The sequence below is a fragment of the Hypanus sabinus genome, chromosome 18 (assembly GCF_030144855.1).
Source record: "Hypanus sabinus isolate sHypSab1 chromosome 18, sHypSab1.hap1, whole genome shotgun sequence".
NCBI lineage: Eukaryota > Metazoa > Chordata > Chondrichthyes > Myliobatiformes > Dasyatidae > Hypanus > Hypanus sabinus.
Window position 1 is genome coordinate 64,182,076 of NC_082723.1, and position 15,738 is coordinate 64,197,813.

The following is a 15,738-nucleotide window of genomic DNA, read 5'->3' on the forward strand; positions in this document are numbered from 1 at the left end:
GCCAGAGGACGTTTGCCTCCTCCTCGTGAGTAAGGATTTCAGCGACCCACGTAGGGTCGCAGCTAAAGCAGACATCCTTTGGCAGAGCAAGCAACGTGCAGCAGCCTCCATTGGCCTAGCCACGATTGCGCATCCCAAAGCCCAGGCCCTGCAACTGAAGCTGTTGAGACCCACGGGGGAAAAGACGAAAGTTCGGAACAATGGTGTTTTTATCACCAAAGATGGGGCTCAGGCGCACACCACTGCCGTCCACCATGTGCTTTTCTGGGAAACGCCGGGGCCAGCATCACTAATGGCTACAACAGCTGGCCACCGAGACAGCCTCCTGTACCTCTGGGACCGACACTCCAGCTGGCGCTTCCTGGTAGACACTGGGGCCAAAGTCACCGTACTCCCCCCACCCAAACATGGGCACTCGTAACGCGGTCCCAGGCCCCCAAACTCACCACTGCAAATGGCACCAGTATTCTGACGTATGGCCCACAAACTATCTCACTGCATTTCAGGTCCAGCCGCTTCACTTGGACCTTCACTTTGGCAGCAGTGTCACAGCCACTACTAGGGGCAGATTTCCTACGAGCCAACTGCCTCCTGGTCGACCTAAAAGGCCAGCATTTGGTCCATGCCGAGACGTTCCAGACTTCCCAGCTCGGAGAAGCCAAGCTACTGGCCATCCACCTGGATTCCGTGACCCTCTCGGGTAACGAATTCACCAGGGTGTTCACAGAATTCCCCTCCATAGTCACCCTGCGGTTCTCTATGGACAACCCCAAGCACAGCGTGCAGCACCACATCCCCACTCAAGGACCGCTGCTGCAGGCCCGAGCTTGCAGGCTCCCACCCGACAAGATCCACTTCACCAAGGAGGAGTTCCGTAAGAAGGAAGAGATGGGAATCGTACACCGCTCAGATAACCTGTGGGCATTCCCACTGTACATGGTGCCCAAGTCCGCAGGAGGATGAAGGCCCTGCAGAGACTACAGAAGGTTCAACGACGCCACTACCACCAACAGATACCCCACACCCAGGGCTTCAAGGCAAACCTGCACAGAGTGACCATCTTCTCGAAAATCGACCTGGTCAGGGGATACCATCAGATCCCAGTGACAACTCTGGTTTTCCAGAGGACTAATTTTGCCCCTTTTGTTCTTAATATATTTGTAGAATCCCACCAGATTTTCCTTCACCTTGTCTGCTACAGCAACAAGGAGCAAACTTTTCAAAGCGCAAATCCATGGTCTATCAAGACTAATGGAGGACTACAAGTACCTCACTTGTTCCTACCTGCCTATACCTACTATGCACTACCTACTTTATCTTGACCAGGATCACAGTATCTCTGGAAAACCAAGCTTCCCTAAACCTGTTATCCTTGCTTTTTATTCTGACAGGAACATACAAATTCTGTACTCTCACTTACCAATTACATGTTTTCCAGAAAAGAGCCCACACTTGCCAGATTCTTTCTGATACCATCAAAATCTGCCTTGCTCCAAATTAGAATCTCAACTAAGGACCAGACCCCATCTTTTTCCATAATTACCTACACACACACACACACACACACACACACACACACACACACACACACACACACACACACACACACACACACACACACACACACACACACACACATTTATGTACTGATTAAGGAAACTTTCCTGAACAGATTTGACCAACACTTTCCCATCCAACCTTTTTACAATATGAGATTCTCAGCCAATATGTGGAAAGTTAGAATCACTTACTATCACAACCTTATGTTTCTTGCAACAGTTTGCAATCTCTCCACAAATTTGCTCTTCTAAATTCTACGGACTGTTGGTGGTCTATAATATAATTCCATTAATCTGGTCATACCTTTCTTATTCCTCAGTTCTACCTATAAAGGCTCACTAGACAAGCTCTCCAGTCCATCCTGTCTGAGAGCTACCATGATATTTTCACTGACTGGTAATGCCACTTTTCCTGCTCTATCACATTTAAAACAACAGAGTACTGGAACATTGAGTTGCCAGTCCTCCCCCTCCTGCAACCAATGAGATTTGCAGGAAGATGCTGCACCTCCAACAGTTCCCTTAGGTCAGCTGGAGGGTCAATGGCCAAGGACCACCATCATTGATGTTTCACTCCCTTAGCCCTATTTCACCTCCTGTTGGAGGAGCAGTGGCAGAGACATCTCCCTGCCAACCCCTGCAGCTTCCAATGGGGTTATTCAGTTCCCCAATTTCTGACCTTCCACCTCAGCCACAGCCAAAAGCTGCCCTTTTCTGCCTCCTCAGACTGGTCCTCCTGAGCCTCACTCCAGTCACTGCCACCAAGTCTCACTAATGGCTACAATGTCATAATTCATAAACTTATCTGCCTTTCCTACAATACTTCTTGCATTGAAATTAAACATTAGTCCCACCATGCTCTACCTTTTGATTCCTGAATTTGTACGTAGGCTTGACAGCATCTTTCTACACAACCATCTCACTACCTGTTCAGGTATCTAGTTCCCATGCCTATGCAACTCAAATTTGAACAACACCCCCCCCCACTCCCCCGCCCTGTACCACACTAGCAAACAAACCTAGGATATGAGGAATTATTGAGGTGGATTCAGAATTTGCCCAATGATAGGAAATAGAGGATGAAAGCTGAATGTTGTTTCTCCAATTGGAGCCCTTTGACCAGTGGGATGCCAAGGAGTCAATACTGGAACCTCTACTATTCACTATTTATGTAAATGATCTAGATATGAATGTACATGGCATGATTAGTAAATCTGCTGACGCACTAAATTAGGTGGTTGCCAGTGAAACAGGTCACCCTGTAATAGGAAAGACATTATCATGCTGGATAGGGAGCAGAAGAGATTTAAGAGGATTCTACCTAGACTGGGGGGACTGAGTTATAGCAAGAGATTGGCCAGTCTGGATCTTTACTCCCAGGAGTATAGGAGAATGAGAGGTGACCTCATGGAAGTTCATAAAATCATGGGGGTATAGATAGATGGTCATAGTCTTTCCCCCAGGGTTGGGGAGTCCAAAACTAGTGGGCATGGATACAAGATAAGAGGGGAGAGATTTAAAAGAGACCTGAGAGATAACTGCTTTATATGAAGGTGGTGAGTACCTGGAATAAGTTGCCAAAGATGTGGTCAAGATGGGTACAACTGTAACATTTAAGAGACAATTGGACAGGTACATGGAGGGGAAGGGCTTGGAAGCTTATAGGCTGAACTAGCAGGAAGAATGCTCAGAATCAGGTTTAATATCACTGGCACTTGTTAGTTTGGGGCTCAGCATGGATCAGTTGAGCAAAGGGACCATTTCCATACTATATTACTCCATGACTATGACTGTGAGATATTAGGATAGAAGAAATCTTTAAAAACTGGCTTGAAAGGTTGAAAGAACAGCAGAGATTTGAATTCCAAAGCAAAGAGCCTGCCAGCCGAAGACACAGCCACCAGTGGAGGAGTTATTAAACTCTGACAGGGGTTGCAGTGTTTAAAGGATGCTACAGAGAAGGAGAGAGGCCTTGTGAAGGGATTTGAAATGAATTAACATTTTCTTTCACGGAGGGCTGTGAATCAGTGAACTCAAGAGGAGAGGTGGTGGGTGGTGTGAGATGAATGGATGTGAACAGTGGGGATGAGGAGGTAGGAGGTGGGGTGGTGTGAGATGAATGGATGTGAACAGTGCAGGGTGGGGCTGTGGGAGATGGCGTGGTGTAAGGTGAATGAAACAATGAATGGGTGTGGTGGGGGACCGAATGGCGCAGATCAAGTATTGGACGACTATTCAAGTATTGGAAGTATTGGAAGATGAAGTATTGGACGAGCTTGATTTCATGACTGAGAGGGACGGAGGTCAGCACAATGAAGGAATAGTCAAGGTGAGGAAGAATGTGGACATGGACAGAGTTTAAGGGGTGGATTAGCCAAATTTGTTGGAAGCATAGAACTAATATTATCCAAAGAGGGTGCAGCTCCAGTGACTGTGTTCAATGTCGACCTCCAGTACCATCTGTGTCGAGCAGAGGTTCCCAACTTTTTTTATGTCATGGACTCCTATCATTAACCGAGGGGTCCATGGACCCTAGACTGGGAACCCCTGGTGTAAAATTTCAGGCTCTCCCTGAGACTGTAGGTTAGTTGGCTCACTGGTCACTGTAATTTACTCCCTGTGTAACTGGGTAGTGGGAGAATGAAGGGGTCTTAATGGGCAAGTGTAGAAGAACACGGTGGATGGAAATAAATGAAAAAATTTACTGTGACATCAGGGAAAGAACAAATCCTCAGTACCTCTTTACAGTACTGTGTCAAAATGTCATTGAATTTCCTCATCATTTGCTTGTTGACAGCTTCACGGGAGCGGATGTGTCGAAATCTCACGAGCATGTCAAAAGCTGCTTCTGCAGAGCGGAGATTCTTGAACGACTCATCGATAAAGTTCTTTGCTTCCCCTTCAATGATCTGCAAGAAACAATATTTATGTAATTAAGTGGGAAAGAATTATTGAGTAGACAAACTGTGGATCAGGATATCCAATGTGAAGTGTGACTAACAGTGACCTGTACTGTCCAGTACAGTGGGCCTTTCACTCTCCATATATCAGATATGGATGTGTCCAAGAGCAGGTGTTCCCAGTTAGCTCATGCCTAATACTTGCACCATTTGCCCTGCCCCAAATTAGTACTCTCCTGCAAGGTCAGTAGTTATTTTCTAATTTAAGGAGTTCTTTCCTGAATGTTGTCCTGATGAAAGGTCAGTCACCTGGCCAGACTGATTTCCCAGCACCAGCTCCTGTGAGGTGCCTCCTTTATTTGGACTATCTAAGATTAGGACTGATTTAAGAAACTATTGAATGGACCTAACAGATTCTGTCCCATTGAAACCTCTAAGTAGGCCCCAGTCTATATTGGGGGAGTTGAAGTTCCCCATGACAACAATGTTATTGTTTTTTTCACACTTTTCCCTAGTTTGCTTGTAAATTCACAAGCTGTATTGTGGTCAACTGCAGATTTCTGCAGCATTCATGGACTCAGGGCCTCAAGCCATGGTGTTGCCTACTCAGAGCCATCAGGCATGGGTGTCAGAGTTGGTGCATTCCAAAGTGGGTGGTGTGTCACTGTGTCCAGGCTGGAGTCAGTGTTTGCTCAGCAGAATTCAAACTGTATAGTGGTCAACTGCAGATTTCTACAGCATACATGGACCCAGGATCTAGGCTTTTTTTTGTGTGTGGCTGTATTTCACTGATATTTTACATGTGCTTGCTACCTTATATGTGCTTTGTGCTGTGTGTGCCTTTTGGTACAGTGTTTTGCACCTTGGCCCCAGAATAATGCTGTCTCATTTGGCTGTATTCACAGGAATTCGTGTATGGTTAAATGGCAATTAAACTTGAATTGAATTGATATCTGTTCCTTGATGTCCCAGCGGCTACCGAAAGATCTGCAGTGTAATCCTGACAATGATGGCACTTTTCCATTTTTGAGCTCTACTCACTTTGCCCAGGACATCTTTAGGGAGCAATGTCTCAGAAAGGCAGTGTCCATTATTAAGGACCTCCAGCACCCAGGGCGTGCCCTTTTCTCACTGTTACCATCAGGTAGGAGGTACAGAAGCCTGAAGGCACACACTCAGCTTCTTCCCCTCTGTCATCTGATTCCTAAATGGACATTGAACCTTTGGACACGACCTCACTTTTTTTAAAAATATACAGTACTTCTGTTTTTGCATTTTTGTAATCGATTCAATATACATCATTGATTTATTTGTTTATTTATTATTATTTTTTTTATTTTATTTATTTTTTCTCTCTCTGCTAGATTTTGTATTGCATTGAATTGCTGCCGCTAGGTTAACAAATTTCACATCACATGTTGGTGATAATAAACCTGATTCTGATTTTGACAAGTGCAACTGTGATATTGTCCATGACTAACAGAGCAACTCCCCTCCCCCCACAAACCTCTTTTACCTCTCTTTCTTTTCTAAAACATCAAAACCCTGGAATATTAAGCAGGCAGTTCTATCCCTCTCTCAGCTACATCTCTATAATGGCCTGATCAGTGCTTGAAGTTCATCACCCTTACTCTTAATATTCTCTTCGCATCAAAGTAAATGCATCCCATCTATCTCATCATGTCTATTAAAGTACATAGAAAACACATAACTTTCTGCAAACTATGTTTTGTCTTTCTCATTCAATTGTTAGAATAAGAAGCAGACTTTACTACAAATATATTAGGAAACTAAATCAACTACCAGTGTGAACATACCTGAACCTCGGCATAAAAATCTTCCATAACTAGTTTCCACATCTGAGCATGACGGACATTAAACATGTCAAAGGATAATTCCACGATGGGTACCACAAGATCATTAACCTGCTTTATCACATCATCAATGCGCTTTGGGTCACCAGTTACAGCTTTCAGTTCTGGTCCAAAAATGTTGTAAAATTCTTCTCGAATCTGGTGATTTTAAGACAGCAGAACAGATTTTTCTGTTAGTTTGTGCTGTTCCAATGCACAATCACAATCATATAATCATTAAGCAGGCAAAAAGCAACAGACAAAGTTGTGCAGGAGGAATTTGTTATGGTTGGAAAATACTAGAGCAGGGACAGGTTTTTGGTACAATTTTATAATACTTTGGATAAGCAGTTCTGGTCATCACACAATAAACAGAGGGTGCAGAGTGCACTCTTCAGGGTACTGCCTGGGATAGAGTACTTCAGTTTTCAGAAGAGAGTTAATTTGCCTGAAGACACACACTAACAATTCAGGAATAGCTTCTTCACCTTTGCCACCAGATTTTTGAATGGACATTGAACACTACCTCACTACTTTTTTTCTCTTTCTGTCTTACTTATTTAATTTAACTATATATATTGCTGTAATTTACAGTTTTTATTATGTATTTCAATGTACTTCTGCTGCATAACAGCAAATTTCACAACATATGCCAGTGATATTAAACCTGATTCTGATTTGTCTGCTGAATTAGTTTTCCCAGGAATGAACAAAGCTGAGGAGTGACATGATTAAGATAAAAATAAAGGATATGCTGTGCTATATGATTCTAGTACCCTGTCTCTAACCAAAATATTCACTTGATGAGTATGAATTTTAAACCCATTATCAAAATATTTGAACATTCAGAAGTTAAAATAATAAAGATAAAGACATGGGAATAACATGATTATATATATATATGAGTTAGTAGTGAAAAATATATACCAACTATCAAAGTATTTAAACATTCAGCTTTTAAAAAATAAAGATACAAAACATGAATAACATGAGATTGTTGTTGTGCAAGTATATTATTTGCCTTCTTGGTAGATTCTTTGATTTGCTGTTTATATCGATTTGGTCAAATACAATCATCAATGGTTAAGTTCATGTGGTAGTTACACAATCAGGCCACTGGGTGAAGTACATAGACAACAAATCTGTGTAAGCTTTAGCTATTTTTCTTTTCTGGGAAGTTAATGATTAGCTTAAATTTAATTTTATTCTTTAGTTTCTCATCACTTTCTAGACTCCCAATTGACCCACGCCTATTCCTTTCCCTGTAAACCTGCTCAATTATTCTACATTGTTGGTCTCTCATCTCTTCTGGGCTTTGCATAAATTCACCTGAATGTTTGCAGAAAACCAGATAAATGGTAAAAGTGCAAGTCAGATAGAGTGCAGCACACCATGCACTGGCTTCTCCAAGCTTACCAATCTTTTTCCCCCCCAAGTACTGAAAAGTGAGCCAAGGAAGTTGTTAGCCAACTTGCATTTACACAGCATCAGCTAAGGCAGGAAGATAAGCTCTGGGGCCTCAGCCGAGCAACCCCATGACACCACATGAAATGTGACAATAATGGGCTAGATCTTCTCCTGTCACTCAGATCCACTCCACTTAGATCACACAGGCAGAGATCAGGATACTGCCTCATAACTCAAGCCACCAGGGTTCAATCCCAACTTCAGATTTGGTCTGTGTGCAGGTTGTCCCTGTAACCATGTAGGGTTCTCTCAGTACTCCAGTTACTCCAAAGGGGTGCAGGTTTATTGGCTGAGTGGCCACTATAAATTTCCATGATATGTAGATATTTATCAGCCATCAGAAGTGCTGCATACAAAGGGCCCCTGCCATTGTCAATGATCCCACCCATCTGTCCAACAACCTCTTTGACCCGTGATCATCAGGCAGGAGGTGTCCTAACATTATGACAAGGGCTGTTAGGATGGGAAACAGCTTCTTCCCCCAGGTTGTAAGACTACTGAACTCCCTGCCACCACCCAGGTCTCATCATGTATGAAGCACCAGTAGCATTACACAGTTTACTTTTTAACTTGTATATGTACCTTATTATTGATTAATTTATTTGTGGTAATATTACTTTATATGTTATGTATATTGTGCACCTTGGTCTGGAGGAACGTCACCTCATTTGGCAGCATACATGTGCACAGCTGAACAACAATAAACTTGAACTTGAAATTGTAGGGGGAGTTGATGGGGATGTTGGGAGAAAAGTTTATGGAAAAGTTCTGGGTGAATGTGATGATCTGATGAGCCAGCATAAATCAATGGGCTGAAACGGCCTCCTTGGTTGTGAGGAAATGGGGGAATAAGGATGTTATTGATGAAGTGGCCTTGTTCCCGAGTTCATCCCTCACAGGCTTTAGCAGGAGGCAAAGCCGGAGGTTGGTGGTCCTAAACCTCCTGTGAAAAGACACCATTGAATTTATTCTGGTTTCATTATCCTGTGTAATTTAGCTCCCCGGCTCCTTCAGAAAACATCACAGAAGATTGTCAAGTCCTTTTTAAAAAATATCACTTAACACCGTTAAAATTGAATACTACTTAAAATATATATTTTTTTTTTAAACTTCCATTGCAGAAAACATTGGAAATGTTTCTTTTTTTAAAATTAGCTAAGGTTTACCTGTAAGATGTCATGAATATTCTGACAGATGACAATCATGTAATCAGTTTTCTTAAACAGTTTCTTTCTGTCAAATTCCCAGCGTTGATCTCTCCCAGAAGCTTCGATTTTAGCACGGGTATCAAAGTAGGAATCTTTCCACAGCTGCAGGGTTCGTATGGCTTCTAAGGCACTTACTTTTGCTTCCTCTGAGTTCCCCCTTTCAGATAAAAAAAAGAGAAACAATTTTAAAATAAAAAAGTTATTTATAGTTCTTCAAAGGAGACAAGAATACATATCTAATATGATACTCCTCTTGGATTGAAACCATTGCAGGGAATCTCACTGCAGGGAAAGCAGTGAGTTCCGAAGACATTTCATCATTCTGAGTGAAATGTAGAGCATAGGAGCTGCATAGGAATATGTTTTTCATGATCACAAGATTTTCTTGAGTCCTCCAAGGTATTTATGACGTGTTTTCACTGATGTAATTTAAGTGATGCACTAGCCAATTTGTGTACAACACAGCCCCAATCAGTAATGAAATAAGTAATCACAATAAAATTTTCAGTGAGACACAAGAGGTAGCAGATGCTGGAACCTGGAGCAAGACACAATCTGCTGGAAAAACTCAATAGGTCAGACAGCATCTGAGGGGAAAGGAACTGTTGACTTTTCAGGTAAAATCTCTGCATCACACATAATCCTTTCAGCGGTTGTGGGTAAAACCACAAGAACTCCCTTGCCTTTATTAAGAACACTGAGATGTACTCAAGAAGGTAAGTAACCTCAATTTAAACTCTCTTCTGAAATACCACACATGGTATCACCATGAAATTGGTGTATCTAAAACATGAAGCTCAGAGAATTCTAGTTCAGACTAAACAGCACAAGCACTGAACTGAGATCGAGGATGGAAACCAGAATTTCGAACGAAGGGAACCAGGAGTTGTGCTGAGGCTGCAAGGGAATGCAGACAAACTAATGGCAGATGGAGTATAATGTGGAAAGACAGGAGGTAATCCACCTCAGTGGAAATAGCTGAAATCCTCGGTGTGTTTTAAATAGTGAGAGATTGGGAGATGTTGACGTTCAGAAGGACATTGGATATCCTTGTACACACTCATTAAAAGCAGATAATTACGAAGATAAACCGTATATTAGCCTTTATTGCAAGAGGATTAAATACAAGAAGAGAAATATATTATTACTATTACATAGGACTTTGTGAAACCACATATGAAGTATTGTGCATAATATTAACCTCCTTACCTAGTGATCTTGCACACTAATGTCTGCCTGCACTGCACTTTTGCTACAACTTCAACACTTCATTCTGCGTTCTGTCATTCTTTTCCCTTGTACTACCTCACTGCAACATGTAATGAATTGATCTGAAGAACAGTATGCAAGACAAGCTTTTCACTTTACCTCAGTACATGTGACAATAATAAACCAATTCCAATTCGGTGTGGAAATGGTGCTCCAGGCTGTTTCCCGGATGACATGAGAAGAGACTGAGAATTCTAAACCTGTCCTTGAACAGCCCCAGTGACTTTATGTTACTCTAATAACTTTGAATAATCTAGGTTATTTGGAATCACCTAGGAGAGAATATAAAAGCAAGGATGTAATATTGAGGTTTTATAAGGCACTGGCAAGGCCTCATTTGGAATATGGTGAACAAATGGGCCAAATCTCATGGTTTTATGGTAGCTTTAGATTATGGGATAAGAGCTTTAAAAGGGATTAGAGGAAAAATATTTTGCAAAATGCACTGCCTGAAAAGGTGGTGGAGGCAGAATTTCTCACAACACTTAAAAAGTTATCAGGGTGAGCACTTGAATTGGCAAGGCACAAAAGGGAATGGTCCAAGTGCTGGAAACCAGAATTGGCTTTGATGGTGGAACTCTAATTCTTTGAAAGAAAACCTCATCAAAACATACAAACTTCTGCACAGAGAGAATGGTTTCCCTCCTTTGGGAGTCTAGAACCTGGGCTCACAATCTCAAATGGTCATGTTTTATGTAATATTTAAGTGGCACAGCGAGACCATTCAACCCATTGTGTGGATGTCAGTTTTCAGACTGTTCCATTTCTCTCATTCCCTGTTAACAATTCTTTTATATACGCCTAGTCAAATCCTCCCTGATTCTCCAGCCACCTGCACTCAGGACAGGTTACAACAAATATTTGGGACCCTGGGGCAAACCATTTAGTGCAGGGAGAACGCACAGCTTCCATACAAACAGCACCAGAGGTTAGGATATAACTCAGGTCCCACTAGTAGCTGTGGCCCTCAGTTGCATACGACGGGTCAGCCATTTAGGATAAAGTGAAAAGGAACTTCACCACTCAGAGGGTTGTGGTTCTACACAAAACACTACGCAGCTCCTGCATTTGAATGCATTCACAGGTTTCTGGCTATCAGAAAAATAAAGCAGTAGCTCGATACGGGAAGAAAATGGTATCAAAGTAAAAGATCGGCCAGACTTGATGAAGTGTGGAGCAGGCTCAAAAAGCCAAAAAGGCTAATACTGCTTCTATTTAGACCATAAGACATAGGAGCAGAATTGAGCCATTAGGCCCATTGAGTCTGCTCCGCCATTTCATCATGGTTGATCCATTTCCATCTCAGCCCCATCTCCCCCGTACCCCTTCATGCCCTGACTAATCAAGAATCTATCAACCTCTGCCTTAAATATACCCAGTGACTTAGCCTCCACAGCCATCTATAGCAACAATATTCCACAGATTCACCACTCTCTGGCTAAAGAAATTCTACCTCAGTTTTGTTCTAAAAGGATGTCCCTCTATTTTGACGCTGTGTCCTCTGGCAGACTCTCCCACTATAGGAGACATCCTCTCCACATCCACTCTATCTGTGTCCTCTGGTCCTAGACTCCCCCACCATAGGAAACATCCTCTCCACATCCACTCTATTGAGGCCTTTCAATATTCAATAGATTTCAATGAGATCCACCCTCATTCTTCTGAATTCAATTGAATAGAGGCCCAGAGCCATCAAATGCTCCTCATATGATAATTCTTTCAATTGCAGAATGATTTTCTTGAACCTGCTTTGAACCCTCTCCAATGCCAGTACATCCTTTTTAGACAAGGAGCATCACATCACGTCTCTGATGTGAAGGTCAATTTCATGTTCATTATAGCTGCAGAATCATACATTCTTTTCAATCTAACTGCTCATTTGTTAATAAAGGAGATTCAGTTATACAACTTAATGAAATGTGGAGCAGGATCAAGGGGCCACAAGGGCTACTGCTGTTTCTATTTGTAATGTGTGGGTCAATGTCATGTTCATATATCTATATACTGTATCTACATCCTTCTTAATGTAACATGCTCATTGGTCAATAGAAGAGATTCAGCTGATACAAAACTATCCTTCTTTGATAGCAAGTAGGACAAAGGCACCACATGAATCCAATTTTCCACTATTATGTAAAAGCATCTCTAAAAGGTGCAAACACCCACCTCCAAAAACAACTAGCATTTCAAAGGTTCAAAGGTCAAATTTAATGACAGAGAAATGTATACAATATACATCCTGAAATGCTTTTTCTTCACAAACATCCACAAAAACAGAGAAGTGCCCCAAAGAATGAACGACAGTTAAACGTGAGAACCCCAAAGTATCCCCCAGCTCCCCTTCCCGCGCATAAGCAACAATTCCCCTCCCACCACCAGCAAAAAAACAAGCATTGGTACCATCACTGAGCCCAAGCGTGTGTTAAGCAATAGCAAAGACACAGACCAAAGTTACCCCAAAAGCTTCGCATTTCATCCAAAATTCCGCAAACCACAGGTTCTCTCTCTCCCTGGCAAGAGAGGAGGAGGTGTCCCCCATTTTCACAGTGAGTGGGAGACATAACAACAACCCACTGGTTTACGATCTTTTCGTATTTAAATAGCACCTTTAATGTTGCAGAAGCATCTCAAAGTTTTTTCCACAAGTGCATTATTAGCAAAAAATCGATGCCAAACCACAAAGGGTGGCATGGGAGTATAGTGGTTAACACAACACTTAACAGTACAGGCGATTCCTGTTGCTGCCTGTAAAAAGTTTGTATGTTTTCCCCATGACCATATGAGTTTCACCTTGGTCTTGCGGTTTTCTCCCACAGCCTAAAGACATACCAGTTAGGAGATTAGTTGGTCATTGTAAATTTTCCTGTGATTAGGCTAGGGTTAAAATCAGGGAATTGTTGGACAGCGCTGTTCGAAGGGCTGGAAGAGCCAATTTCGTGCTGTATTTCAACAAATAAAATAAAAACAAAGTGCAAGGGCAGATGATCAAAAGCTTGGACAAAAGAGATGGAAAAAGAAAGGAAATGAAGTGGCAAGGTAGAAAGCTTTAGGGAAGGAGATGCAAACCTTGGGTACCATTGGCATGATCAGCAACAGCAGATCAATTAGGTCCAGGGAAAATCAAGAGGCCAGAACTGGAGAGCACAGAGGTCTTTAAGTGGAGTGAAAGGAGTAGTGTTGAAAAAAGTGAAAGGGTTTTAAACCACAATGAGTGTAGTAGAGCTGGTGATTACTGTGATTAGAAGCAGTGAAACCATGCAGGAACTGGTATTGATAAAAGGACAATTTAATATTGTGGTATTGCTTAAAGAGTGTCAGGAGTTGGTTAGTGCTTGGCTCTCTTTCCTTTTAGAGGACAGAATGAAGAATTCCAATTAGGAACAAGCAGGAATCATCAATTCAGCAGGGGACAAAGCATGATTGTTAGTTTCAGCCACATGAGCTGAGACAGGGGCACAGTCAGGCATCTATTCAGTAAGTATTTCTACAAATAAGTCATCATCATCATTATATGCCATGCCGTATCATGTAGGTGATCAAGGTCTTTCCATGACCATGACTGTTATTGGCAGATTTTTCTACAGAAGTGGTTTAACATTGCCTTCTCCTGGGCAATGTCATCATAAGACGGGTGATCCCAGCCATTATCAATACTCTTCAAAGTAACCCAAACCATAGCTTGTGATATGCACCAGCTTCTAATACGACCATCCCCCACCTGCTCCCGTGGCTTTGGGAGGAGTGGGGCTAAGCAGGTGCTACACCTTGCTCAAGGGTGACCTGCAAGCTAGCAGAGAAGAGAATGCCTTACACCTCCTTTGGTAGAGGTGCATCTCCACCCCACCACCCGACAAATAAGTAGTAAGTTCAAAATCAACTGATAGCACATACGTACTTAAATATGTCCCGTACGTTGATAACTTTGCGAACTCTCTCTGAAATCTCCCATGCAATCCTCTCCATAAGGGGCACCATTCGTTCATCTTTGTTGTAATGGCGAGAAATAATCCAAACCATCCTTAAGGCATTCATCATGGAAGGGATTGTATCCAGGACAACTTGAAATCTTGTCCCTTGTGAAAGATTCTAATACACAGGGATACATGTTAAAAGCCTTCATTTTGTAAACAAGAAAATAAAACTGAACATTGCTCACTGAATACTGCACATCACTTTTATTTATTTTTTTATTTACTGAGGTACAGCATGGAATAGGCCTTCTTGCTCTTTGAACCACACCCCCAACAAACCTGATTTAATCAAAGCCTAATCACGGGACAATTTACAATGACCAATTAACCTACCAACCATTACATCTTTGGACTGTGGGAAGAAACCGGAGCACCCAGAGAAAACCCACGCAGGGAGAACATACAAACTCCTTTCAGACCCGCTGTACTGGAAAGCACTGTACTAACCACTTCACCACCGTGCCATTCCAGCAAGCATGCTAAAATTGAAAACAGATGAAAGAAATAAGAACAGTAGTAAAGACAAGTTGGGTCAGAGGATCTGTTTCTATGCTGTATCACTCTAATGAAAAAAATCTTTGGGCATTCCAGAGATATAACACCTTCTGCAAGAAGTTCTCATGCACCTCATTTTTAAATGACTACCGCCTAATCTTGTAATTATGTCCTCTTGTTCAAGATTTTCTCATTAGTGGAAACATCTCAATATCTTCCTTGCAATGCCCCCAAGGATCTTCTATGCTTTAATAAGAACATAAGATATACGAGGAGAATTAAGCCATTTAGCCCATCAAGCCTACACCACCATTTCATCCCAGCTGATCCAATTTTCCTCTCGGTCCCAATTTCTTGCCTTCTCATCATATCCCTTCATACCCTGACCAATCAAGATTCTATTAACCATTGCCTTAAACATACATATAAACGTTGACTCCACAGCTGCCTGTGGCAAAGAATTCCACAGATTCACCACTTTCTGGGTAAAGAAATTCCTCCTCATCTCTGTTCTAAAAGGATGCCTCTATATTCTGAAGCTGTATGCTCTGGTCTTAGACTCTCCCACCAGAGGAAACATCCTCCCCACATCCACTCTATCATGGCCTTTCACCATGCGACAGGTTTCAAAAAGGTCACCCCTCATTTTTCTAAATTCCAGTGAATACTGGACCAGAGCCATCAAACAGTTCTTCATATGACAAGCCATTCAATCCTGGAATCATTTTCATGAACCTCCTTTGAATCCTCTCCAGTTTCAGCACATCTTTTCTAAGATAAGGGACTCAAAGCTGCTCACACTACTACAAGTGAGGCCTCACTAGTGCTTTTTAAAGTCTCAACATTACAACCTTGCTTTTATATTCTAGTTCTCTTGAAACAAATGCTAACATTACATTTGTGATGCACCATCAATAACTCTCGGAGACGTGAGGCGAGATATAGGCTTTTATTGGCTGGAAGAAAGAACAAGCAGCAAATGACCACCACACTACATCCTGGAGACTGAGGCCGGG

At 42.1% G+C, this 15,738-nt stretch overlaps 1 protein-coding gene across 1 annotated transcript in view; it reads right to left on the bottom strand.

Moving 5' to 3' along the window:
- The window catches only part of dnah10 (dynein axonemal heavy chain 10), a 278,366-nt gene that overhangs the window by 221,931 nt on the left and 40,697 nt on the right, over nucleotides 1–15,738 (bottom strand). The window contains exons 9-12 of the mRNA XM_059994530.1: nucleotides 14,152–14,342; nucleotides 8,946–9,144; nucleotides 6,277–6,471; nucleotides 4,298–4,468 (exon numbers count right to left, since the gene is read on the bottom strand). Coding sequence (XP_059850513.1) covers nucleotides 4,298–4,468; nucleotides 6,277–6,471; nucleotides 8,946–9,144; nucleotides 14,152–14,342 — 756 coding nt within the window. The remainder of the gene's footprint in view (nucleotides 1–4,297; nucleotides 4,469–6,276; nucleotides 6,472–8,945; nucleotides 9,145–14,151; nucleotides 14,343–15,738) is intronic.